The 21,793-nt window shown below is 40.1% G+C and overlaps 1 protein-coding gene across 7 annotated transcripts in view; it reads right to left on the bottom strand.

Annotated features, from left to right (window-relative positions):
* Positions 1 to 659: 659 nt before the first annotated feature.
* The window catches only part of LOC128782894 (mothers against decapentaplegic homolog 4), a 31,630-nt gene continuing 10,496 nt past the window's right edge, over positions 660 to 21,793 (bottom strand). Inside the window, exons 5-11 of one of the 7 annotated variants that reach the window (XM_053933403.1) lie at positions 21,503 to 21,718; positions 19,345 to 19,455; positions 17,520 to 17,570; positions 12,544 to 12,727; positions 11,429 to 11,597; positions 10,137 to 10,275; positions 660 to 1,231 (exon numbers count right to left, since the gene is read on the bottom strand). In XM_053933403.1, the coding sequence (XP_053789378.1) occupies positions 1,017 to 1,231; positions 10,137 to 10,275; positions 11,429 to 11,597; positions 12,544 to 12,727; positions 17,520 to 17,570; positions 19,345 to 19,455; positions 21,503 to 21,718 (1,085 nt within the window). In that variant the 3' untranslated portion in view covers positions 660 to 1,016. Of the gene's footprint in view, positions 1,232 to 3,878; positions 10,276 to 11,428; positions 11,598 to 12,543; positions 12,728 to 17,519; positions 17,571 to 19,344; positions 19,456 to 21,502; positions 21,719 to 21,793 lie in introns of those variants that run through there. The other 6 variants (XM_053933404.1, XM_053933406.1, XR_008428918.1 and 3 more) reach the window with 6 other exon arrangements.

The following is a 21,793-nucleotide window of genomic DNA, read 5'->3' on the forward strand; positions in this document are numbered from 1 at the left end:
CCATACAGGTATAAGTCGAGGCACGGTGGAATCCCCATTACCAACTTCTTCCATGAGCTGGTAGCCCAATGCCTCCCACAATTGCAGACTAAAAGCGGTCTTTATATCTACCAGAAACTCATGAGATTTGGCCCAGGCAAGCAGAGTGCAGAGCGACTCATCTGACACAGACTCCAATAAACGAAATCATATCCTTTCACACAGAAACGATCATGGGTGACTCCCCATCGTGAAAACACTGGCCCCCAAGCTCCAGCAAGAGGTACTGACTGAAATGAACAGGGCTAATGCCTTTATTAATGTTCAGCTCTTTATTAAAAAGATCAGCTGGGCAGGGGGCTCGACGCAGAGCTCGCCCCCGCAGTCGTAGCTTTCCCAGGCAGCCAAAAGGAAGGAGGCGTGCAGAGTCTGTCACTGGAGTCCAGAGCAGCAGCTGTCCTTTCTTCTCTCCTTGTGGCACACCGGTGGCCAGAGGATGAGGAGGCGTGGCGTACAGAGTCTGTTGCTGAAGTCCAGAACAACAGCTGTCCCCGCTCCTTCCGTGGTGACAGCACCAGGGCTCTCTGTCCCCATCGCCCTGCTTCTCAGAGCCTAATATAGTCTGTTCTTTCTTAGGTGATGGCGATGGTTAAAAGTCAATCAGGGGATGTGTTTCCCTCTTCTTCAGCTAGGGCATTTGTCTAGACTCCTCTATTGTGTTCAGTTTTTGATTTATATTCATTTTTATCTCCTAAAAATACTCCCATGATCCTAAGGGGTTTTTATTTGCATGTTAGTCCCAGAATGGCAGCGTGGAGGGGTGGAGGCCAGTTATCTCCAGGTAGTTTAGAGAAAACAAACAGAGCAATTAGCTAATTAGCATTTCAATATCGGTACTTAGCTAGAGTTAGTAGTTTTTTTAGTGTTGCCATGGGAACTAGGAAGGCCCTGCCTGCATCTCTGGGGAACACCTGTAAACTGTTCATAACACTGTCTGCTTTGCTGGGGAATTCGTTCCCGCCTGAGCTTTTAAGCTATCAGGGCAAAACTGCAATCCCAGTCCTTTCCAGGAGGATGTGGGGAAAGGTCGTTACCTCTCTGCAGGAACAGAGGTTGTCCAGACACGGATGGGCTGGACGGGTGCCGCGGGGTCCCGGCAGAGTTCTGGTGGGGGTCTGAGGCGTCCCTTCGTCTGTCCCGCGATCCACAAAGGGCTGACCAATGCAAATCACATCAGGGTCACCAGATATCACTATTGAGTAAGAAATGACACAGACTCATCAGAAGGCTGATTGGCATAACGTGCACACCATATATTTGGAACTGCTCCTTTTATAAGCTGTTCCAATCCAGGTAGATTTGATTGGTCATTCAGTTAATACATTTCACCTGATTGGCTAATTAATAAGACACCCTTCTTATAAACAATCTTTGAGAAAAACAAGAAAACAGAGAGTAGGAAAACAACACCTGCAGGTTGTTTATAATAATAAGCTATCATTGTTTATCTTCAACTCCCTAAAGTCTCTCAGGTCGATTCTGGGAAAACTTATCTAGTTTTCTCGCTCTCTGACCAGGCTGTCACATCCACACGTATCCATTTTGGGGTTTGTTTTTTGTTTTGTGTCCAGGGTGGTTGCTGCCCCCCCCCCCCCCAGTTCCCTGAGTATCATGATGCATGAGACCCCAAGATTCCTGTGAGAGTTGGGGTGAAGGGGGGGTTGCTTCCTTCCAGTGGGGCGATTCGTTTCAGTGGCCACACGGCATGATCCCTCTGATGATATACTGTTGCCCTGTGGTTTTTGCCCAGTTTTTTTTTTCTTTTTCTTCAGCACTGTAACTGGAGTTTACTGGCCTGCTTCTCTGCTGCTTGGGAGCCCAGAGCCAGTGCATGCCATGCCGGGACCCGGGAGCACCCCATCCCCTAACGGGGCTGCCCCCTCTGCACAGCCCAACCTCTGGACCAGCCATTGCTGGTGAGCTACCCAGGGGAGTGATTCCCTGCCCAGCTCTGCTGTTTTCTGCCACTGCTTCAGGGCTTCTTGCTACATTTTAACCTGACATCTGGATACCCTGCAGCTTCTGGCATGGCCCTAGAGTCTCTGCTACACTTTGTCACCCTGGGTCTGCTTGACTCTGCCATTCTAGCTTGCTGCTTCTGAGGTTCCTGCTACAGCCCATTTCACCATCTGGAGGGGCATTGAGACTGCCCCTGGGGGTTTGTAAAGGAAGTCCCTTTTCTATCTCTTCCACCAGCTCGTCTGCCATTATTGTGTGGAGGGATGGCTGAGCTCATCTCAGGGTCTGGGTGTTGAGATGACCCCGAGAATGTAAAAGTCCTTGTTTCCCAGCCCGTGTAGCCAAAGAAGAAGTCTGAATGCGTAGGGTCGGCTTCTCAAGGTTGTTTATTTTCTCTTATCTATAACATTCTTTCTCTGACCTGCTGACCTCTGTCTAGCAAGTCGGCCATGGCATTCTGTCTGCCCTCTAGGGCGGTGTTTACATTTTATACTAAAAACTACGTGTATTATGTTTACAATAATGTGCCAATATCTATCATTTATGTTGGACAGTGTGTCTCTACCTTAAACCAATAGAAAAGTGTCACCATCACACCAAGACATGGAGGACAAGAAGAAGGAGAAGAAGGTCAGGACACACCCAAATCCCTCCATCTTGTCCCCTTGAACCCCATTCTAAAAAGCCCCAAAATTCTACTTTTTCACCCTGTGTTAATTCAACTATTACACTACTCAAACCCTTGTGGCTTGTAATTCCTCATACAAAGTTGGCAGTTTTTTTCCATGGGCTAAAATCGAAGCCACAGGTGTTTTTGACTTCATGCCAAGGTCTCCGAGCCCCCTGCCAGGGTCTCGAGACAGCCAGGGCAGCAAGAGAGATGTCCTGGATTCCCACAAGCTCACACCACAGCGCCCCCTGCAGATGTGGGGGAGTCATCACACCTGCCCTGCCCAGCCAGGAGCCACCAGCATCCCTGCCAGCTGTGACCATAACTGCACCAAAGGGGAAAGTGCCTGACAGCTGAGAGAAGGCTGTTACTGGGTTTCTGTTTTTGTTTGTTGTTCCTGCCATTGTTGTTGTTTGTTTGCCTTGTTATACACACATATATAAGTAAAGAACTGTTATTCCTTTTCCAATATCTTTGCCTGAAAGCCCCTTAATTTCAAAATTATAATAATTTGGAGGGAAGGGGGTAATATTTTCCATTTCCAAGGGAAGTTCCCGCCTTCCTTGGCAGACACCTGTCTTTTAAACTAAGACAGTTGGTGTATGTTTTTTCCCTTTCTCTCCCCCTGGGATGCAGCTGCTTATGAAGATGAGGAGACACAGCATTACAGACACATCACCTGCCTCCTGCTTTATTCCTACATTGCATGACTTGTGGTGGTTGGTATTTGATTCATTTATTGGGAAGAGTTCTGCAGCCTGACTGCAGGAGCAGGTGGAGTAGAGCTCCTGTGCAACTTTTAACATGGGATGGCAATCACTCACCCACACCTGGCACTCATTCTGATCTCTGGTCCTTCCTCTGAGACCCACACACAGCTTGGCTGGTGGCTTAAATGAAGCAATTTTCATTAACATGAACACCCACAGAACTGTTGTGCCCCACCAGCTTAAGGCAGACTGGTATCTGCACACCTGCAGGCACCCAGAGACATTTCTACACTGGAAACTGACCTTGGCTTTGGGTTTGATACTTGTTGTACCCAAGTATCTGACATGGGACTCCGAGGAGGGACCCTCTGGAACCACAGCTCTGCTCCAGCAAGCGCCCCTAGCCCTGACACAGTTCAAGACCGCGAGCTAGCAGCTCCGATAGCTGACCAGAAACAGGATAAAAGCTCTCCACTGAGTGAAATAAAGAAGCCAAAGACTAGATTCTTTACCTTTTTTAATCAAAAACATACTCTGTAACAGAATTTCAGGAAAGGTAACTACAGTATATTATCCACAAACTAGGTTGAATGAAAAACATACAGTAAGCTACAAAGGAACTACTGGGAGTTCTGTTGACCGCTTATCAAAAGGCAATGGCTGAAAGAAGAAATGCTTAACTAGGCTTTCATGCTCAAAAAAACCCCTCTCACATCAGGTTTTGGATTGTGGGTACCTCACAGCTCTCAATCCACCCGAATCACTTTGTCCTGCTACAAAACTTCACCAGAAAGACACAGAAAAAGGTACAGGAGCAAGAAAGTGCTATGTGGTTTTGGTGAACTTATACGAGTCCTGCAAATTTAGGAGCGATGTATCACCCAAAAGGCACAACAGCAGCCAACAGTGTCAAAACCTCTTGAGGTATTGTTGACAGTAGTTCTGCTTTCACGAGGTCTCACCAAGTGAAATTTTCACGCTGCTGAAAAGTCAAGTCAGTTCTTGGGGATGTCAGCAGCATCATGTGCAGCAGCTTTGGGTCAGCATGGTCACACACCTTAGATAATTTTCAGAAACACACAATCAAGAAGAGTGTTTTGCAAGTGAATGACACAATAAAAGGAGATGTTCAGCATCCAGCTCCTAGGGCTGGTGGAGAAGCACTTTCCATTTTTGTTTCCCTGTCCAGGACCAAAGTGCATCAGAGGTTAAAAGCATGAGCACAAAGCTGGTTCACACACATGCCTATGACAGGCAACTTGCAAATCTCAGTCCCAAGAACAATGCCATGGTCCTCAAAAACCTGATACCAGTCATGGAAATACTCCTGTTATCAGCAGGACCAGGCAAGACCATAGCTTTTAAAGTCTTTCAAAAACCAAAAGAAAGTAACCTCTCCAAAACTGCATCCTTAAAAATACCTGACAACTAAGCATCTTAGAATTTTATAGAGCAGATGTTAATTAGCATGGGGCCTGAGAGGAAGGAGGGGAGGAAAGAGGATTTCTTAAATGAAGTCTGAATCCCACTTAGATGAAGATCCGTGTGTCTGTCTTTAACTGGCTGCATTAAAGTGACCAGCAAACCCAGTCACTGTGTAACAGAGTAAAAATGCAAATTGAGGAGACAGTTCTTTCTAAAGCACTTACTCTTCAAAGAAGAGATTAAAGATGCCTCAATAAAGACCACTATCAAGACATAACATTTGAAGGGTTTACAGGCAGAAGCCCCTCCTATATACACTGGTATATGAATTTTGTAATGGTTCCTAATAAAAGAACAGAGGCAGTTGTTCCTGAGCCACACAGAGAGAATGCTGTCATCAGAAGTGTTACGAGAAGATGGTCTCAAAGGTAAGGCACAGGAGTTGGACACAGGTTCAATGAGTACTGCTGCTACAGACCTCCTTGGTGACTGGGGGAGACCATTGTCTTGTTTGCAGTATAGGTCCCTCCCTAGAAAGCAGAAGGGTACTTCTCAGGTCTTCAGTAGGCCAGAGCTGTAAACGAAGTGGTTTATATCACAGCCAGGAGCTCCAGGTCTCTGAGCACATCATTCTCATCAAGTCCAGAAAAGTGATGAAAGGAACAACCACTTTCAACCACCACTGTTTAGTGGTTATGCCTCCTTCCAAGGGATTCCTGTAGAATTAAGTATTAACCATTCCAGAGAAAAGCTTTTCTCTCCTACATCTCTACCATGTTAACCTTAAATGCCCTAGCTTTCAAAACTAACAGTAACACAGATAAAGCAATCTAAACCTTCTGGTGTTAATCCCAGCTCACCAGTACATGAAGTGAAATTACATAGTATTCCAGCACAATGTGTTTTTTGAGGAGCACATAATCAAGGGTGAGAAACACAGAGGTAATTGCTTCATTGAAAGAACTAAGCAGAGCAGACATGGGAACAGGATTGCAAGCAGGAGACTGCTAGCTGAAAAAATACTTGCTGAATTTGAAACATTCAGAGCTGAAGGAGACACAATTTTGGCATCCTTGACATTCCTGCCTGCTGCATGTATAGGGGTCATCATGGCTATCAAGTAGCTGTAGCTCTTCTTCAACTCTCAGAAAAAGACAAATGCAAGACTCAAAAGATTCAGTGTGCAGCCACTGAAGGGCTTCTAATCCATTATGCACTACCTTTTATGCCTTGTCATAAAAGTACAAAAAATTAAGTTAAATGCATATTAAGAAATAAGAATGAGATTCTCTCATTTTGACCTTTTACACTTACAACAGCATCTTATCAGAAACTGCCTGGTGGAGAAGATGAATGCCTTTTCAGTATTTTTACTGCCTCATACAATGCTCAGATTTCTCCTGACGTGGAGCCTGCAATTGCTTGTTTCTGATAAACTCATCTGACATTATTTTGTTGTTCTATTCCAAACAGTTTGGGCCATCTAAATACTACACTGTAGGTGCAGACTTAAGGAGACTTGCAAAACATCTGCAAAGGAAACTAATCTTAAAAGTTGAATTATTTCAGACCATAGTACAGGCCAATACACCAACAGGTGGAAGTAATCTTTCACTATTTTACCAAAGTTTGGCACAATCAAAGCAGAAGCAACTGGTACAGAAAGTTGTCTGTGAAGCAGTCATATACAGATCAGTCATCCACCAAGAAAAACACCTTGCAAAACCACAAAGTTAAATAGGGAGTAAGCTCATGGACTCCTAATCAAACGAACAGCCTGTTATAAACAATTAATCAGGCAGAAGAGGTTACATACTTTCCAAACACTGAGGCACCTTGAACCCAGCAGTAAGCTCAGGGCAGATAATCTAATAGGAAGGCTGGCAAGAAAAACATGTAGTCAGGCTTTTAATTTCTTCCCCCAAATCAAGGTTTCCGTTGTGGATGAAGCATAACCAAGCTGCTGGTTAATAAGCTTCTCTGAGGATGTGGTCTGAATCCTCTACTGAGAGTGTTCCTTGAGACTGTGAAACAGCTTGCTTTGCAGACAAAATACATCACTTGTGAGAGAAAGAAAAATGGAAAAGGTTTTAAACTAAAGGCCATGAGGAAAGCAAACACTATTTTCCCATACATCAAGAAGTTGCCACATAAGTGAAAAGAAAAAGTGATCTCATTAGAAGTTAGTCTGAAGAAGACAGCACTGTTAGTGAAAATACAGAGATAATGGATCAATTTCTGGCCATTACTCCCAGATCATCTGTCTTCTGTACTTCCACACCTAAGAGAAACAATGACTGCTGACTTCATAAGAATTCCAGCATATGGGAGAAGCAATAACTAAACACTGTGTCACAGCCCTCTACAGATTCCCGAAACTATGCAAGAAACTTGTCCAAAAGCTTTTGAATAATCTCTTCCAAGACTTCTGCTTCTGTTAACCACTCCAGCTGTGCTGCCAGGTCAGCTCATCACAGCAGGCAGACTGATCCTGCAGCACTTGAAGGACTTCAGTGTATGTCCTTCTAAGCCTGTTTAATTGAGCTCCAACTCCCTACACACATGCTAAAAAAGAAGGAATTCCTGCTCTCTCTCCATACCCCATCAAACAGTCAAAAAGATATATCCTCAGGACATGCTTTTATTAAGAAGCAGTGGAAGTAAGAAAAGTTGGACTTGTTCCTGGCAAATTTAAACCAACAAAAATTCCTACCACTATTGGCTGCTGCAGGTTTTGCAAAGGAAAGGAATCCATCGCTCAAGATCAATGGTTTCAAGATGCAGAATTACATTATATAAGCAAACTAAATTTATAAAAATCAGGCTTTTCATAATTTTATTTATACTATTAGCTAGAGAGAAAGCATACACATTGTATCTGTCACACAGACAATACATTAGCAGGTTTTTTTACTATAAATTCTCTATACAAAGTCATTGCCAATTGATACGGTCATTGATGGCATAGGGCTTAAAATAACCAAAAGCTATAAAAACAAGTTTGCCATCTTGCCCTGAGTGGAAATGGTGAACAGATACAAAAACTGAACACTGATGCAATATTATACATGATTTAATGGTATATGCAAGTAAAAAGAGTGATGCAACTTCTTTAAATGCCTGCCAAATTTTAGTTGAGTAAAATCATAGAAGTCAGTAGTAATTATGGAAATATGATCCTTCCATTAGGTGCTTGTTATGCAATTTCAGTGGCAACTTTGCAGACTAGGTATTTCATGTTATTTGAGTGTCAGCACTGAAAGTATCCATTTCCTTTAGTGTTTTAAAATTCACCTGTCTATATAAATAAAAATCTAAGATATCTTTTTTAAAAAACTAGTGAAGGAAAAGCCACATTTTTTTCCTTGCTATTTTTAATCAGTGCCAACAACATATGTCTCAACTCCTCACTTTTTGGCAGCCTCTATGTTTTAATCTGGAAAAATCATAACAAGATTGTAAAAAAAATAAAGAAGTCTTCTGTTAACTATTGTTCCCTAAAAAGAACATCACAAATCAGCTGGAACTTTAAAGTTGCTACAAGGTAAATGTTTGTAACTAGTAGAAGGACTTTTCAGATATAAATATATATATAATATATATTCTGCATACAAAAGGCTCCTGTGAGACTTATCACCAAGATACCATAATAGAGAAGGAAAGTTTCAAAGGGAACAAACCAAATACTATAAAGTCTCTATAAGGTGCTTACCTTTCACCTTAAGCCCTGCATTATGACAAGTTCTGAAAATAACTGAAATCCAAATGTTTAATTTCTTTCTGCTTAGAGCAAGATGGCAAACACATTTTTAAAACCTGGGTTTAAAAGATTAAGTAGAACAAAAGTAAATTATATCTTCAGGTTATAAACAGTACTGTATTTTACAATCCATCACCCTCACAATATAATGGCCTGTAGCAATGCAGCAGAGGGATCTCAGTCTAAAGGCTGTGGGTCTGCAATAGGCATTGTATGAAGTACTTCATCTAGAAGCTGGAGGGCACGGTGTAAGTGAATTTCAATCCAGCATGGTGTCTCTTTGATGCTCTGCCTTGGGTAATCAGGTCCCCAACCTTTTACAAAACTCATCCTGAGTATGCATAAGCGTCGAAGGTCATCTACACCAATTCCAGCAGCAGCTGACAAACCTAAACAGAAGTTTCAAGTAAGTGTTCAGACATGTTCTTCTATCATCTGTTTGTTTAGCCATTCCTGTTTGCTTGTCTTTTGCTTCACATACAATTCCCTCTCACCACAGCCAAGGCCAGTCCATATTTCTAGATCTCTGCTATAATGAATGCAGCAATTAATTTGCGTTTCTTACAATTAATTTTTTTTTCATCATTCTGCAATCTTGGAAGGGTGCTGAAATATAAAACTCTATAATAAAGCAGATAGGATGACACCCAATGTCTTACGTGATACAATACATGTAACCCTTATGCAGAAGTAAAAATACACTTATTCTTGATGTTTGCCAAATGCTGCATTTTCAGCACAGGAAATCAGACTGACCACCTGCAGGAAGCTGGATTAACAAACAACACTACTTACATGTAATAAAAAGATGAATACTGCTGGCAAACTTCAAATCGCCAAGTATGGCTAAGACAAAAGTTAAACACATTTCCTTAAGATGCCTTCAGCAATTTGTAAGATAGCTGGAAAGAACCATGTGGCAATACAAGGAATACAGAAAACACTATGGCACATAAAGCAGCCTGAGACATGTAAGTACTTACACTTTTAAAAGGACTTAGGTACAATTTCAAGAATCTAGAATTTAGTAACTAAGAAAACTCTAGCCCAGAATAACTTTAAAAAACAAACTAACAAAAACAATCCAACCACAAAAAAACCCACCCTCACACTCTCTTCTTCCTCTTCTCAGGGATCTTAAGTTTTCCTAAACATAGTCAAGGACTTTGTTGCCAAGTAATCCCTATTGTTTTGAGTAATCTTTTTATGAGCTTGGATCCAAGCAGCCAAAAGTATCTCTGTTTAAAGTAATAGAGTTATGCTATTTGACCTTGTACATAACATGCTTTCTGTCATACTGCAACACTTCTTGCAGTACAATAAGCAGCCACTTCCATATCCAACATTCCCTGAAGACCACAGAGTGAAAAATGGTGCGTGGAACGGGTACAAAGTGAATGAATACAGACTTACCAAAATGCCATCCCAGCCCTACCTTACCCCAATCCTGCTATTTCATTCCAAGTCTGTCTGTACTGTTGCAGGGGCAGTGGGCGGGTGCTGTTATGAGGGAAAGCTGTGTTATTTGTTTTCAGGTAAGGAAAAAAGGAAACCAAGAAGTTAATGCACTTACTAATGGCTGGGGCTATTCCACCTACTGATCCTGGTCCGGGGATGTTTCCTGCTACTGCTGCAGCTTGAGCAGCAGCAGCAGCTTGGGCTGTGGCAGCCTGCTGTTGCATCTGACGATGACACTGGCGTAAATCAAACACCTTTAAAAAAATAATAATATTGAACTATTAGATTTACCAAAAGCAATAAAGAAAATAATTTCTCAACTCCCAGCCCCAATAATCTGGACCTCTCTACTCTCCCAAAGCAACTTGTACAATCTCTCCATACACTTGGGTAAAAGCAAACCTTCCCTAACTAGTTTAATTTCTAACAGAAATAATCCATTAAAGCTGATTCTTAGAGACTCTTCTTATATGACATTACTGCCACTACCAGAACTTGGATGAACTGAGCAGGCTACAGAAGTATCATGTGTGGGACTGACTGCAAGATCAAAGTGTGAAGGATACTACAGACTGATAAAATCCTAACTTTTAAATCCCAGTATTTCCAGAAATTAGGCATATAAAAAATGGATGCCAACAAGTCCATTTTAACTTTGTCAGACTTTATTCTTCATCGTTTTACTGAAATGTGTTAGCCTATTTAAAAGAAATACCAATAATTGACAGGTCTGAAGTTTTAGCAGCTAGGTTTCAGGTTGGTGGTATTTTATATCTTTGTGATCAGGTTTAGCACTAATATATATACACAGGAACTCTGTTCTCATACTAGAAAGCTTGTTAAAAAAAATCAATGTAAACTTCAAGCAGTTTAATTAAAAAATGTATTTTTACAAGTGTGACTTGTCCTTAATAAAGTTTCAAGTATGGCAGAGGCACATCTAAGTAAGAACATCCTCAAAATAATTTGTTTCCATACAATGTTCTGTGACCTCTGGATCACTTCATGTTCATAACACTAACATGCACTTTAACATACACTTCTACTGCATTTATACCTAACTTCCCAACTTTTCTTGTTTTGGAGAGAGAAAGTAAAGAAACAGATAACCTATGCTAAAAAGTTTAGTAGCAATTAATTTAAACCTGTAAGGCTAAAAATACAAAAAACTGCTATCAAGATTGCTTGTGACAAAATACAAAATTAGTTACTTTCATAGTATCTAGATGACACTTTCAGTTTAGTCAGTTTTAAAAGTCATCTTAAGTGACTTGTCAAATGGAAATTTTTAGGGTTTTTCAAAGCCAAATTACATTTATTTCATTGTCTCATAGCTTCTCTAACATTTACAAGACTCAAATACATGCTATTTCCCCTACAATTTTCATCTAGGAACATCAAACCAACCTTTATATATGCACTTGGGTAAATCTTGTGAACTGCATCCCCTGGTGCACGCCCTGCTTCTCTATCCAGGTAGTAACTCTGAACGAAGACTGCATGGTCACTGAGGCATCTAACCCACACATCACCTTCTCCTTTGCACTCCAACTGCACCCCTTTACCTATGTGCAACCTTAAAATAAAAACAGATCCAATGCATCTGTGTATACATACTATAAATAAGACCTTTCCTAAATAAACCATAAACAGTTCTCCAGCACTCTGCTCATAGAAGGACTTGAAATTGTAGTTATTATCTTAGGTGTAAGTTAGCATTTGTTATGCAAAATCTGTAAATTAAAAAAAAAAAAAATCTGTAATACCATGTAAAGATCTATGGGAAACACAGAATGCAGAAGCAATGATATTTGAGTTGCAACTACCTCAGTCATTAACAATACAGAGTTGGGATACCAAACACACTCAGTTCTGTTCAGAAGTGCAAAATCCCACAAGTATTCTAGAATAGAAAGTCAATCGAGTACATATACAAAGCAACATTTTAATGCAGAACTGTATGTTTGTTTGGATCACATTATAGCAAACTAGCATTTTGATTGTCACAAGGCAACATTTCTGAAGACATGGAATAATTTTCTTCCTTTTAGTTTCAAAGGAGTGGAAAAAAATTTGAAAGATTGCTTCAGTTCCACATCAAAGCATAGCATGTGCATGGTGAGAATGAATGAAAATCCAACTAGCTCTCTATCAACCTTCCTTTGCTCCTTTGACAAATCTGTATATTGCAGTTATTCTCACATCACTCTCTAGTGTGAAGAACTAATATTCAGTTTGCATATATAATGGCACGAGTTGCCAATTTTATCCTTGAAGGCACAGCCTTTGAAAGCAATGAAAAGCAACATGCTACTACTGCAAAGCTCTGAAGGGCTTTGTCACACAGTTCACATTTTGAATGTGTTACAGGAGCAGCCTAGAAAAATTTACTCTGGTATAGTTAATTCAGTTCAAAGAAACATACCATACTTGTGATTTCAAAAGAGAGGCACACACTGAAGGCAAACCAAAATATTTTCAAATACCACAGACATCTGGAGATTTTGGGATCGGCAGAATACCTTGCCCTCTCAATGGCTTCTGTTCTATGCACGTTGGAAAGCTGGCCCAGGCAAAAACGGTCTCCTCCAGAAGGATCCACATATCCATCAACAGTAACAATTGGACAGCTTGAAGGGACCTTAAACGTTTCCCCGACTTGCACATCCATTTCAAAATATGCAATTGAGCACCAATATTCTGGAGCTAAAGAATATATACAATTAACTGACTGAAAGGTGCAAAAAACCCCAACAAACCCATTCAGATAATCAATCAAGACTTCTGCAACTGCATTTGTCATTCAGACTAAGAGTGCACATTCATATAAGGAAGTTCAGATAGACAAAGACACATCTACTAGCACAGAAAATTACTACATACTACAGCAAACATGGACTTGTCTTTTTTATTAAAGCACACATCAATGTGTAGAAGCCTGGGCAGTAAGGAGTTAATGCACTGCTATGCCTCAAACACTGATGACCATTCAAGCAGGCAAGCTAGAACATGATGTGCCTTGGAAAGGGGGGCCTTATGAAGGTACAGCAGCACCTTTCTGGAGCAAATTTTCCTGTTCAGGTCCATGGTGACAACACAACATACAGTGGAAGCTCAGAAGTGGGATGAAGGAGCAGGCAAGACCAATAGAGGGGAATCGAGACCACCAAAGGAACTTCAAATCCCCCGACTCATTTCCAGAAAGATTCAGAAGAACAGACTGCACATGCTAACTCACTTACATGAAGAGGGAGGAACTTAATCCCAGGGCAGGGAAAAACTACCTATAAGAAGGTACCCCCACAGAGCCTAGGTGGCATCCCCAGGACTCCCTGTCATCTGTATTGATGCTGGACCCAGGACTGATGATCCCCTTTCCTCCCTTTCTGATCTCCCTTTCATTTTTCTATTTTTCCCCTCTTTATTTTTATTATATTGTTATTATTAGCATCATCATCATTATTAAGGGGAAAAATATATACCAATTTCCATGCAGAGTACATAGTTTACTAATAAAACTTTGTGAGGGTTTTTTGGACCCTTTTGGCTTTTGCCATTCTTTTCTGACCACAGGCATCTACAAACATTGGGTGCTCCTTTCCGTGTAGGGGTGGGACACAACATAATGCTAGGGCTTTTTGTAGATTTTACAAATCTTTGTACAGTTTATAGTTCCAGTAAGATTTTGTAAGCCATCTGCATTCTTGCACTATATGACTATAGCTTTAGCATACAGAAGTAATACATATATGCCTATTCATGGCTAGGCTAGCAGAAACTAACTTTGAAACAGATCTGGCTTAAGATAGGAGTAATTGCCTCCTATCCTAATTGAAGTCAGTTTTCTCTATCCTCCCTGCAAAGCAAAACAGATTTGCAAAGCAGAGCAACTGGAGAAAAAGCAAAGATCACATAGTGACCTTGTCTGCACACAGTCAGGTACGGGCTAAAACAAGGAAGTATTAAGCAAGGGAGCAGAACAAAATGGCATGTTTTAATAGCCAAGTGGTGCCTTTTAACTCCTACTATTTAAAAAATTTGCTATGAAAGAAAGATGGCAGTTGGAAGGAGCTACTATGTTGTTTTGGTTTGATAAGGAAGTGAGTTTTTTTCAGGAAGTTGGGGTTAAACTAATTAGTAATTAGATTCAGATATTGATGTTTAAAGTGACTACTGAAGGCATTAGACATGCCTCTGAGAACACAGGGGATTAAAAGAAGAAAACTCCCAAGAGAACTCTCTCTTTAGTTCCAGTCAGCAGAAGAGTGTAGACCTCCCCTGCCCAGCCACAGGCTGGGCGGGGGAGTGGAAGCCATGCAGCCTAAGAGAGGTAGGCCCAGGGTGTGAAAAGACTAGAACCGGGTCGGCCCCTGCAGACAGAAGAGTAGAGAGAAACTGAGATGTCTTTGCTCCCCGCCCCAGAGGGAGAGAGAGAGAGAGACAGGCAGAGCCACCTGAAAATTTAATATCATGTGCCAGCAGTATGCCGGCAGAGGAGAAGGAGAAGGGAGTGGGGGGAAGGTGCCTGGCCATGAGAGTTCTGAGCAAGCCAAAATTTCAGCCCTTCTTAAACAATAAAAACTTTGTAAAACATTAATCCTCCTTAATCTGAAAGAAAAAAAGACAGCCTAGAGCCCAAAATGTCAAAAAAAGATAGAGAAAGAATCCCAAATAAATAGAAATAATAGAGTGACTTTTAGCTAAACTTTTCTTATATAACCATACACTAAACCAATTTCTCCTGCAACAAAGACTACATTTTTAAGAAGATGTAATAGTTAGAGCCAAAAAAGTGACCTGCTGCAGTAACACCAAAAAAGTAACAAAAATAAAGTAAAGAAAAAAAATTAAAAAACTGTAATAGTGCCCTCTGTCTTCAAAAAAGAAAATCTCTATTCTCAAGACCCTCAGCCCCAGGGGAGGAGAAAATAAGAAAAACTGTTATCCCAAAATAAAAAACTGTTATTCTTTAATCCTTAACAAAACATCCTTATAAAAGAACCCTATAAACAGTTTCAGTCCATACACAGTAGTAAAAACACGATAACATAAAAAAAAGTATCACAATAACAAATTATCTCCAAACAGTTACCATATATAACATAAAACCACATTCCTAAAAGTCTATAATACAAAAAAATCTCCTCTCTCCCCTAATAAACTAAATATTAATTATCTAAAAAGTAGTAACTTAATTAAAAGTCTAAATTTTATCTCACTATATTTTATTAAAAATTAAATAAAAATAAAAATATCTTTAAAAATTCATTCTAAATTCAGTGTATATCTTTTATTATAGTAATAAGTTAATATTTTTTTTCCTTTATTTCTAAACTCAAACCTGCTCTACTCTATCCCTAATCACATCTCACAACACTCATTTAAAAAAGTATATTTTCATAAAAACACTATCATTACACCAACATCAAACCATAACATATGTCTACCTGGACTTCAGCAAAGCCTTTGATACTGTCTCCCATAGCATATTCCTGGAAAAGCTGGCAGCCCATGGCTTGGACAGGTACACTCCTCGCTGGGTTAAAAACTGGCTGGATGGCTAGGCCCTAAGCATGGTGGTAAATGGTGCCACATTCACTTGGCAGACAGTGACTAGTGGGGTTCCCCAGGGCTCAGTATTGGGGCCAGCCCTGTTTAATATCTTTATTGATGATCTGGAAGAGGGGATCGAGTGCACCCTCAGTAAGTTCACAAACAACATTAAGTTGGGTGGGAGTGTTGATCTGCTGGAGGGTAGGAAGGCTCTGCAGAAGGATCTGGACAGGCTGGATCGATGGGCCAAGGCCAACGGTATGAGGTTCAATATGGCCAAGTGCCGGGTGGGTCCTGCACTTCAGTTACAACAACCCCATGCAGTACTACAGGCTCGAAGAAGAGTGGAGTGGTTGGAAAGCTGTCTGACAGAAAAGGACCTTGGGGTGTTGGTTGACAGCTAGCTGAACATGAGCCAACAATGTGCCCATGTGGCCAAAAAGGCCAATGGCATCCTGGCCAGTATCAGGAATAGTTTGGGCAGCAGGACCAGGGAAGTGATTGTCCCTCTGTACTCAGCACTGGTGAGGACACACCTCAAATCCTGTGTCCAGTTCTGGGCCCCTGACTGCAAGAAAGACATTGCGGTGCTGGAGTTTGTCCAGAGAAGAGCAACAGAGCTGGTGAAGGGTCTGGAGCACAAGTCCTATGAGGAGCAGCTGAGGGCTCTGGAGATGTTTAGCCTGGAGAAAAGGAGGCTCAGGGGAGACCTCGCTCTCTACAACTACCTGAAAGGAGGTTTTAGACAGGTGGAGGTCAGTATCTTCTCTCAAATAACAGGTGATAGGACAAGAGGAAATTGCCTCAAGTTGTGCCAGGCGAGGTTTAGATTGGATATTAGGGAAAATTTCTTCACTGAAAGGGTGGTTAAGCATTGGAATGGGATGTCCGGGGAGGTGGTGGAGTCACAATCCCTGAAAGCATTCAAGAAATGACTGGACATATTTAGTGCAGTAGGACCTAAACACAACAGCCTGATAAGCCAACAGGAAGAAGAGCTCTTCCTGTGCTTTAAGTGGTACTCATTCATTATAAACAGCAGCACCCAACAGTACACCTATTTGCCTCAAGAAACTGTTCTGGTTTTATTAGAAAACAATAAACAAAGGTGCCTAAATTACTTTAAGTTTTTTTATCTTCAAATAAATACTCATGTCTCTGAGGACTGAATAGGATGAAATCAATAGAGTGAAAGAGACATAGTAAATAATGTGAAATAAAATTCAGCTACAGTTAAGTTTAGACAGCAATTATCAACATTTTTATTTCTGGTATGGATTTAGTCACTAGCCAATTAATAAACAAGTTAAACTTTTAGGCTTTCAACTATGCAGATCTCCCTATGCAGGCAACAGCCTTTGCTGTTGTTAAAAACAGAATATCACCTTGTACCTACATGAGAGCTAGCCTGCACCACAAGACAAAACCTTCTTGGCTCCCTGAACTGTTACCGATAATGAAGACTCTTGTAAAGAACAATCTTTATGCAAAGATCCAATGAGGAACTTCAGCACCAAAATGCTAAGCAGCACAATATCTATCTTTCAGGGCATCTGGATGTAACAATGGACTAGATTATGGATTGAAGAGAACTTTGGCATGACCTAAACTCCATTATATTTCTAAGCAGGCAAAAAGTACAACTACAGGCACCTTGAAAAGTTTAGGATCAAGGATATACAGAGTTCTGATACCTCCAGGGTAGGCACCATCTCAGTGCGGGCTTGAGGGTTGCAATCTTTGACTTAGGCATCTCAATTAAATTCAGTTCACAGCCTATGTCACCATTCCAAGAGATGTCCAAATTCAAAACAAGACCTAATCACAAAATTCTTCCTCTTCTTTGGAATTTATATCTCTCAAATTTCAGAGTACTCGATACAAAAAAAAATCAAACTTAAACCACAAAGTTATAAGTTAGCATTACATGTTAGATTTTACTCACCAGGATGATTTGATATAGGAGGCTGGAATGCAAGTTCATTGTGAACTGGCCCTTTAAAAGAAAACATGCCATTTGTTTTACATGTGGAAAAATAATGTTTTCTTACTTAGCTTGTTTTCCTATTAAAAAAAGACTTGTGAGGATGCCTGATGTTATAAATCCCAGTAATTTCTGAATCAATTGGCCTAATCTGACAGGGGATAAAAATGCCCACAGAAAAATTACACTCCTGGAGGTTTCCTAAAAATTCAGAAGTTGAGTAAAGAGCTCCATTAGTATCCCAGAAGGAAAGGCTGCATGCTGCTCAAGCCATACCCGGGCTCCAGGAGAGAACAGAAACCAGATATAGCATTGAGACATAAGAGAAATAGGACTTCACATCTGTCCCCAAGTTGTGCAAGGAGAGAATCAGTGTATAGAGGCAGGTGATACAAGTCTGTCAGAAACCACACTTCATTAGTTTCATCAATCACAAAACAAGTTGCCCAGCATGCTGTGGACTTAACCATAAGAAACTCACTGAAGATGGAAAGAAGCCCTAGAGAAAGAATTTTCTAATAAAAAAAAATACAATTAATATAGTCTTGGTATTCGTCAGTTTAATCTCTTGACTTTTATGAATTAACTGGGTCCTTTACAGGCAGCAGAGAACAAGAAGGAAAAATTTAAACATAGTATTATAAGTAAGAGCAGCTTTTGCAACAAGATATCAAAAGAAGCACAATGCTGGTAGGTGTCAAAACATGTGACTTTCTGAAATGAGAGATGGCAGTAGCCAAGAAAAGCTCTATGTAGTACCACCAGCCAGTTATAAATAGTAACTATGGAAAGATACATGCACTGAAAAACATTTATAGAGTATCTACAGCACCACTAAAGTTTTTTTACATTCTGGTATTTCTGACAAACTAGATGACAGATGAAGTGGGATCCTAACAGACCAAAGTAATGAAACTTAATAACTGTATCTAAACCACAATTTCCTCGATAGAGACAAGCTGAAAACTCACTGTAATATCAGCTCACAGTTTATTCTCCCCTCTGCTAACCATGACTGCTGTAAACAGGTGATCTGGTTAAGTACTATATTAGAAGACCAAGAACTGTTCTAGCTTTTTGCCACAAAATTTAGAAAAACTTTAACTTGGGTGGGTTTTTTCCCCACTGTACTCTTATAATACATATACTATGCTAGACACTTACACTAGCAGTTTGATCACTTTTTTCCTCCCCATCTCCTGTACCTTAAAACAAGAGATTCAAGTTTGTGTGCCAAATGTACTCATGAATCAGGCTGTGGCAAGACCAGTTTATTGACAAGTACTTTACTGCATGAGCTTTCACAAGGTTCTTTTAAACTGGCTAGGGTACGTGGACACACGTCTTCCAAAGCTTAGTATGACTTTAAAATTTTCAGAAAATAAAAACAGCCAAGAACTTCCAAGTTTTGAAAGAAAAATATGAAAACAACACATTCTAAATTGACTTCCTTTTCAGCAAAGGAAATATTTAGTACAGAATTGCAAAGCCTTAAAAAAAGAGGTTTAGAAAGGAAATGCTAGTTTTGTTAGGTATAGTAAGACATGTATAATATAGATGGTATCAGTATAGCTATCTGAGTTTCTAATCTCTGCTGCTTTAACAGAGGAAAGTCCATCAGGCTTTTATACTTAACTGTCAGAAAATACTAAACACAGTAATGGTAGGTCTGTAATATTAAACAACAACAACAAAAAAGTATTTGGGGGTAAACAGTAATCACAAATGAACCCCTACCATTCAACAAAATTGAAAATTAAGTGATCTGGAAATCTGCACTACTTACAGTAATGCCCAGGATGCATAGGTGGATGATGTTGAAGATGGCCATTCTGGTGGTGAGGTATGGTAGGTGTGTAGGCTGCTGTCCGACTTCCAGTCCAAGTTGTAGTACTATCTAGAAAAAGAAAGGAGTGGCTGGTTTTAAAGGGATTTTTTTTCTGTATCTCACTTCTAATCCTCTATTTCTCCTGACATTTGGAAACTGGTTTTAGAAAACTAAAAAGAGTGCATATATATATATATATATATATATATATAGTCACTGTGATGGTAAGTAGCTGGCTGAGCTGTAAACCCATTCTGCTGAGTTCCTGGCTGAGGCCCTGAAGCAATCTTTAAGAGTCCATCACTATGGCTACCTGTCAATATACTGGTAGGTTGACCTGGTAAAAGAACACACTACCTATTCATGAACGTTCCAAAATTTTAATTAAGAAGAGCTCAGCACTACTGGGTAGGAAAATACACCCAACTAGGGGAACTGCAATACACAGTTCCTACAAGTTTGGTTTCAGTATTTTTTTCCATCCACCAGAGTGTCTTAGGGCAACTTGAAGCAAGATGCTCTGCATCAACTAATTTTGACTCTGACAACCTTAATATTTTAAAGAGTAAAAGTATGCAAAGAACCACGTTTATCAAGTGCATCTTTGTTTTGTTCACGTGTCATTTTTCAGTTTGAAAGGAAAGAAGAAATGTCAGGTTTTACTGAATAACATAGCTGGAATAGATTTGGTGTGAATCCAAACAGGCCAGCAGCAGGTCCAATAAGTTGTTTATTTTCAGCATGTTATAACTACTGTTCCTAAGGAGAACTCATTTGTGTTCATCCAAAACATAGGGAATGGTATTTTATTTTTTTTTTAAATAGTTCTTGAATAGAGCTGCACACATAACTGGATTCCTTCCTGAGAAAGTTGCTGGGCTTTTTTCCTCCCAAGTAAGTATTTCAGGAATTATCTAAGCTTTAAAGTAAAACTACAGATATTACAGAACAGGTTAACAGAATTTGATTTTAAAAGACTTCAGCTCAGCCATTAACACTAAACCGATCAGCAGTTTCACAAGTGCACTTGCACTCTCAAACTGTTGTGGGCTAGCGGAATTTAATACATTGAGAATTTAAACTAAAACCCAAAAATGAGCCTTTTTTTCTTGTCCACTTGGCTCCAACAATTATAACACTGATGAGAAAAAGTTATTGACAATAAACTGTTGTGCAAAAGCAATACAATTAAACTGCCTATCCTTTTTTCTCTGCTGGAGACAGATACCACATCTCAGCTTGGCAAAACCATCATTAGCTTTAACAAAAAAGTGGCCAGCTAAAATTCAAGACATTATAAAAACATAATTCCACCATAATTCAAATTTGATAACATGAAATCCATCATATTCACACATCTTTGATATTAAAGTGACAATGAGTATGTGAAACCCCTCCAGACTTCATGGTTTCCCTACATTAGGGCTGCAGGATGCTGCGCACATAATGCTTTACTGTCCTGCTGGAGTGAAATGTGAGGTTTGGTGTTGGCAAACCAGACTCTTCCACTTGTACCAAATACACACAAAAAAGTAACAAAAAACTTCAACGCAGTACTTCCACAGGCTCATGAAAATATTAATTAGGGTTGTCACTTTGGTAGTACAGTGGGCCATTATAAAAATAATCAAGTTAAAACTGGAAGATACATTTTGTCAATTGTGGAACACTAAAGAATTGCCTTAAAACATCTTGATACTGCTACCTTACAGCATATCTGTTTGTTATCCCATTTGCTGTTGTGATAAAATAATAAAATTCTTCCATTTCTACAACAATAATCAAATAATAGCCATAATATTTTTGTTACTGGCCAATTGTTTTAACATTGTGTTACTGAACCTTGGGCATATTCAAGAGTCTTGTAACGGTCATGTAGTGTCAGTCTCACTGAAAAAAGACTGGGCCACCAGGAAAAGTTACTCAAATTATGCTCCAAGGTAAACCCTTATGTTAATGCTTATGAGACTGCCTAGATCATATTGCCACACACTTTTACCAGTGTAGTGTGGCAGCAGCACAGTTCTAATACAAGATCTACTTTGTCAAAAATCAGTGATTATTTTTGAGCTTTCACATTTTCAGAGTTTAGTATTTCATATAATCTCGTTCTTACTTGTTGAAGCCACAGGAATGTTGGGAAAATTAGTGGTGCTGGTAGTGCTAGCCTCAGTAGGAGCTAACATGGCTGGGGTGCTATAAGGCTCTGTAGATGCCCTGTTACTTGGTGGATGCTGGATGGTTTGGACTGAATGGCCTTCAGCAGAAGACAATGAGGGCTGCCCCTCATAGTCATGAACGTATTCGTCTTTCACCAACATACTTGAAGGAGCTGTGAAGAAACAAACAGTTAAACATGCAAAGCAAATCTATTTTCAAGATTTAACTACAGATTGTGCTACTACAT

The sequence above is a fragment of the Vidua chalybeata genome, assembly GCF_026979565.1.
Source record: "Vidua chalybeata isolate OUT-0048 chromosome W unlocalized genomic scaffold, bVidCha1 merged haplotype SUPER_W_unloc_4, whole genome shotgun sequence".
NCBI lineage: Eukaryota > Metazoa > Chordata > Aves > Passeriformes > Viduidae > Vidua > Vidua chalybeata.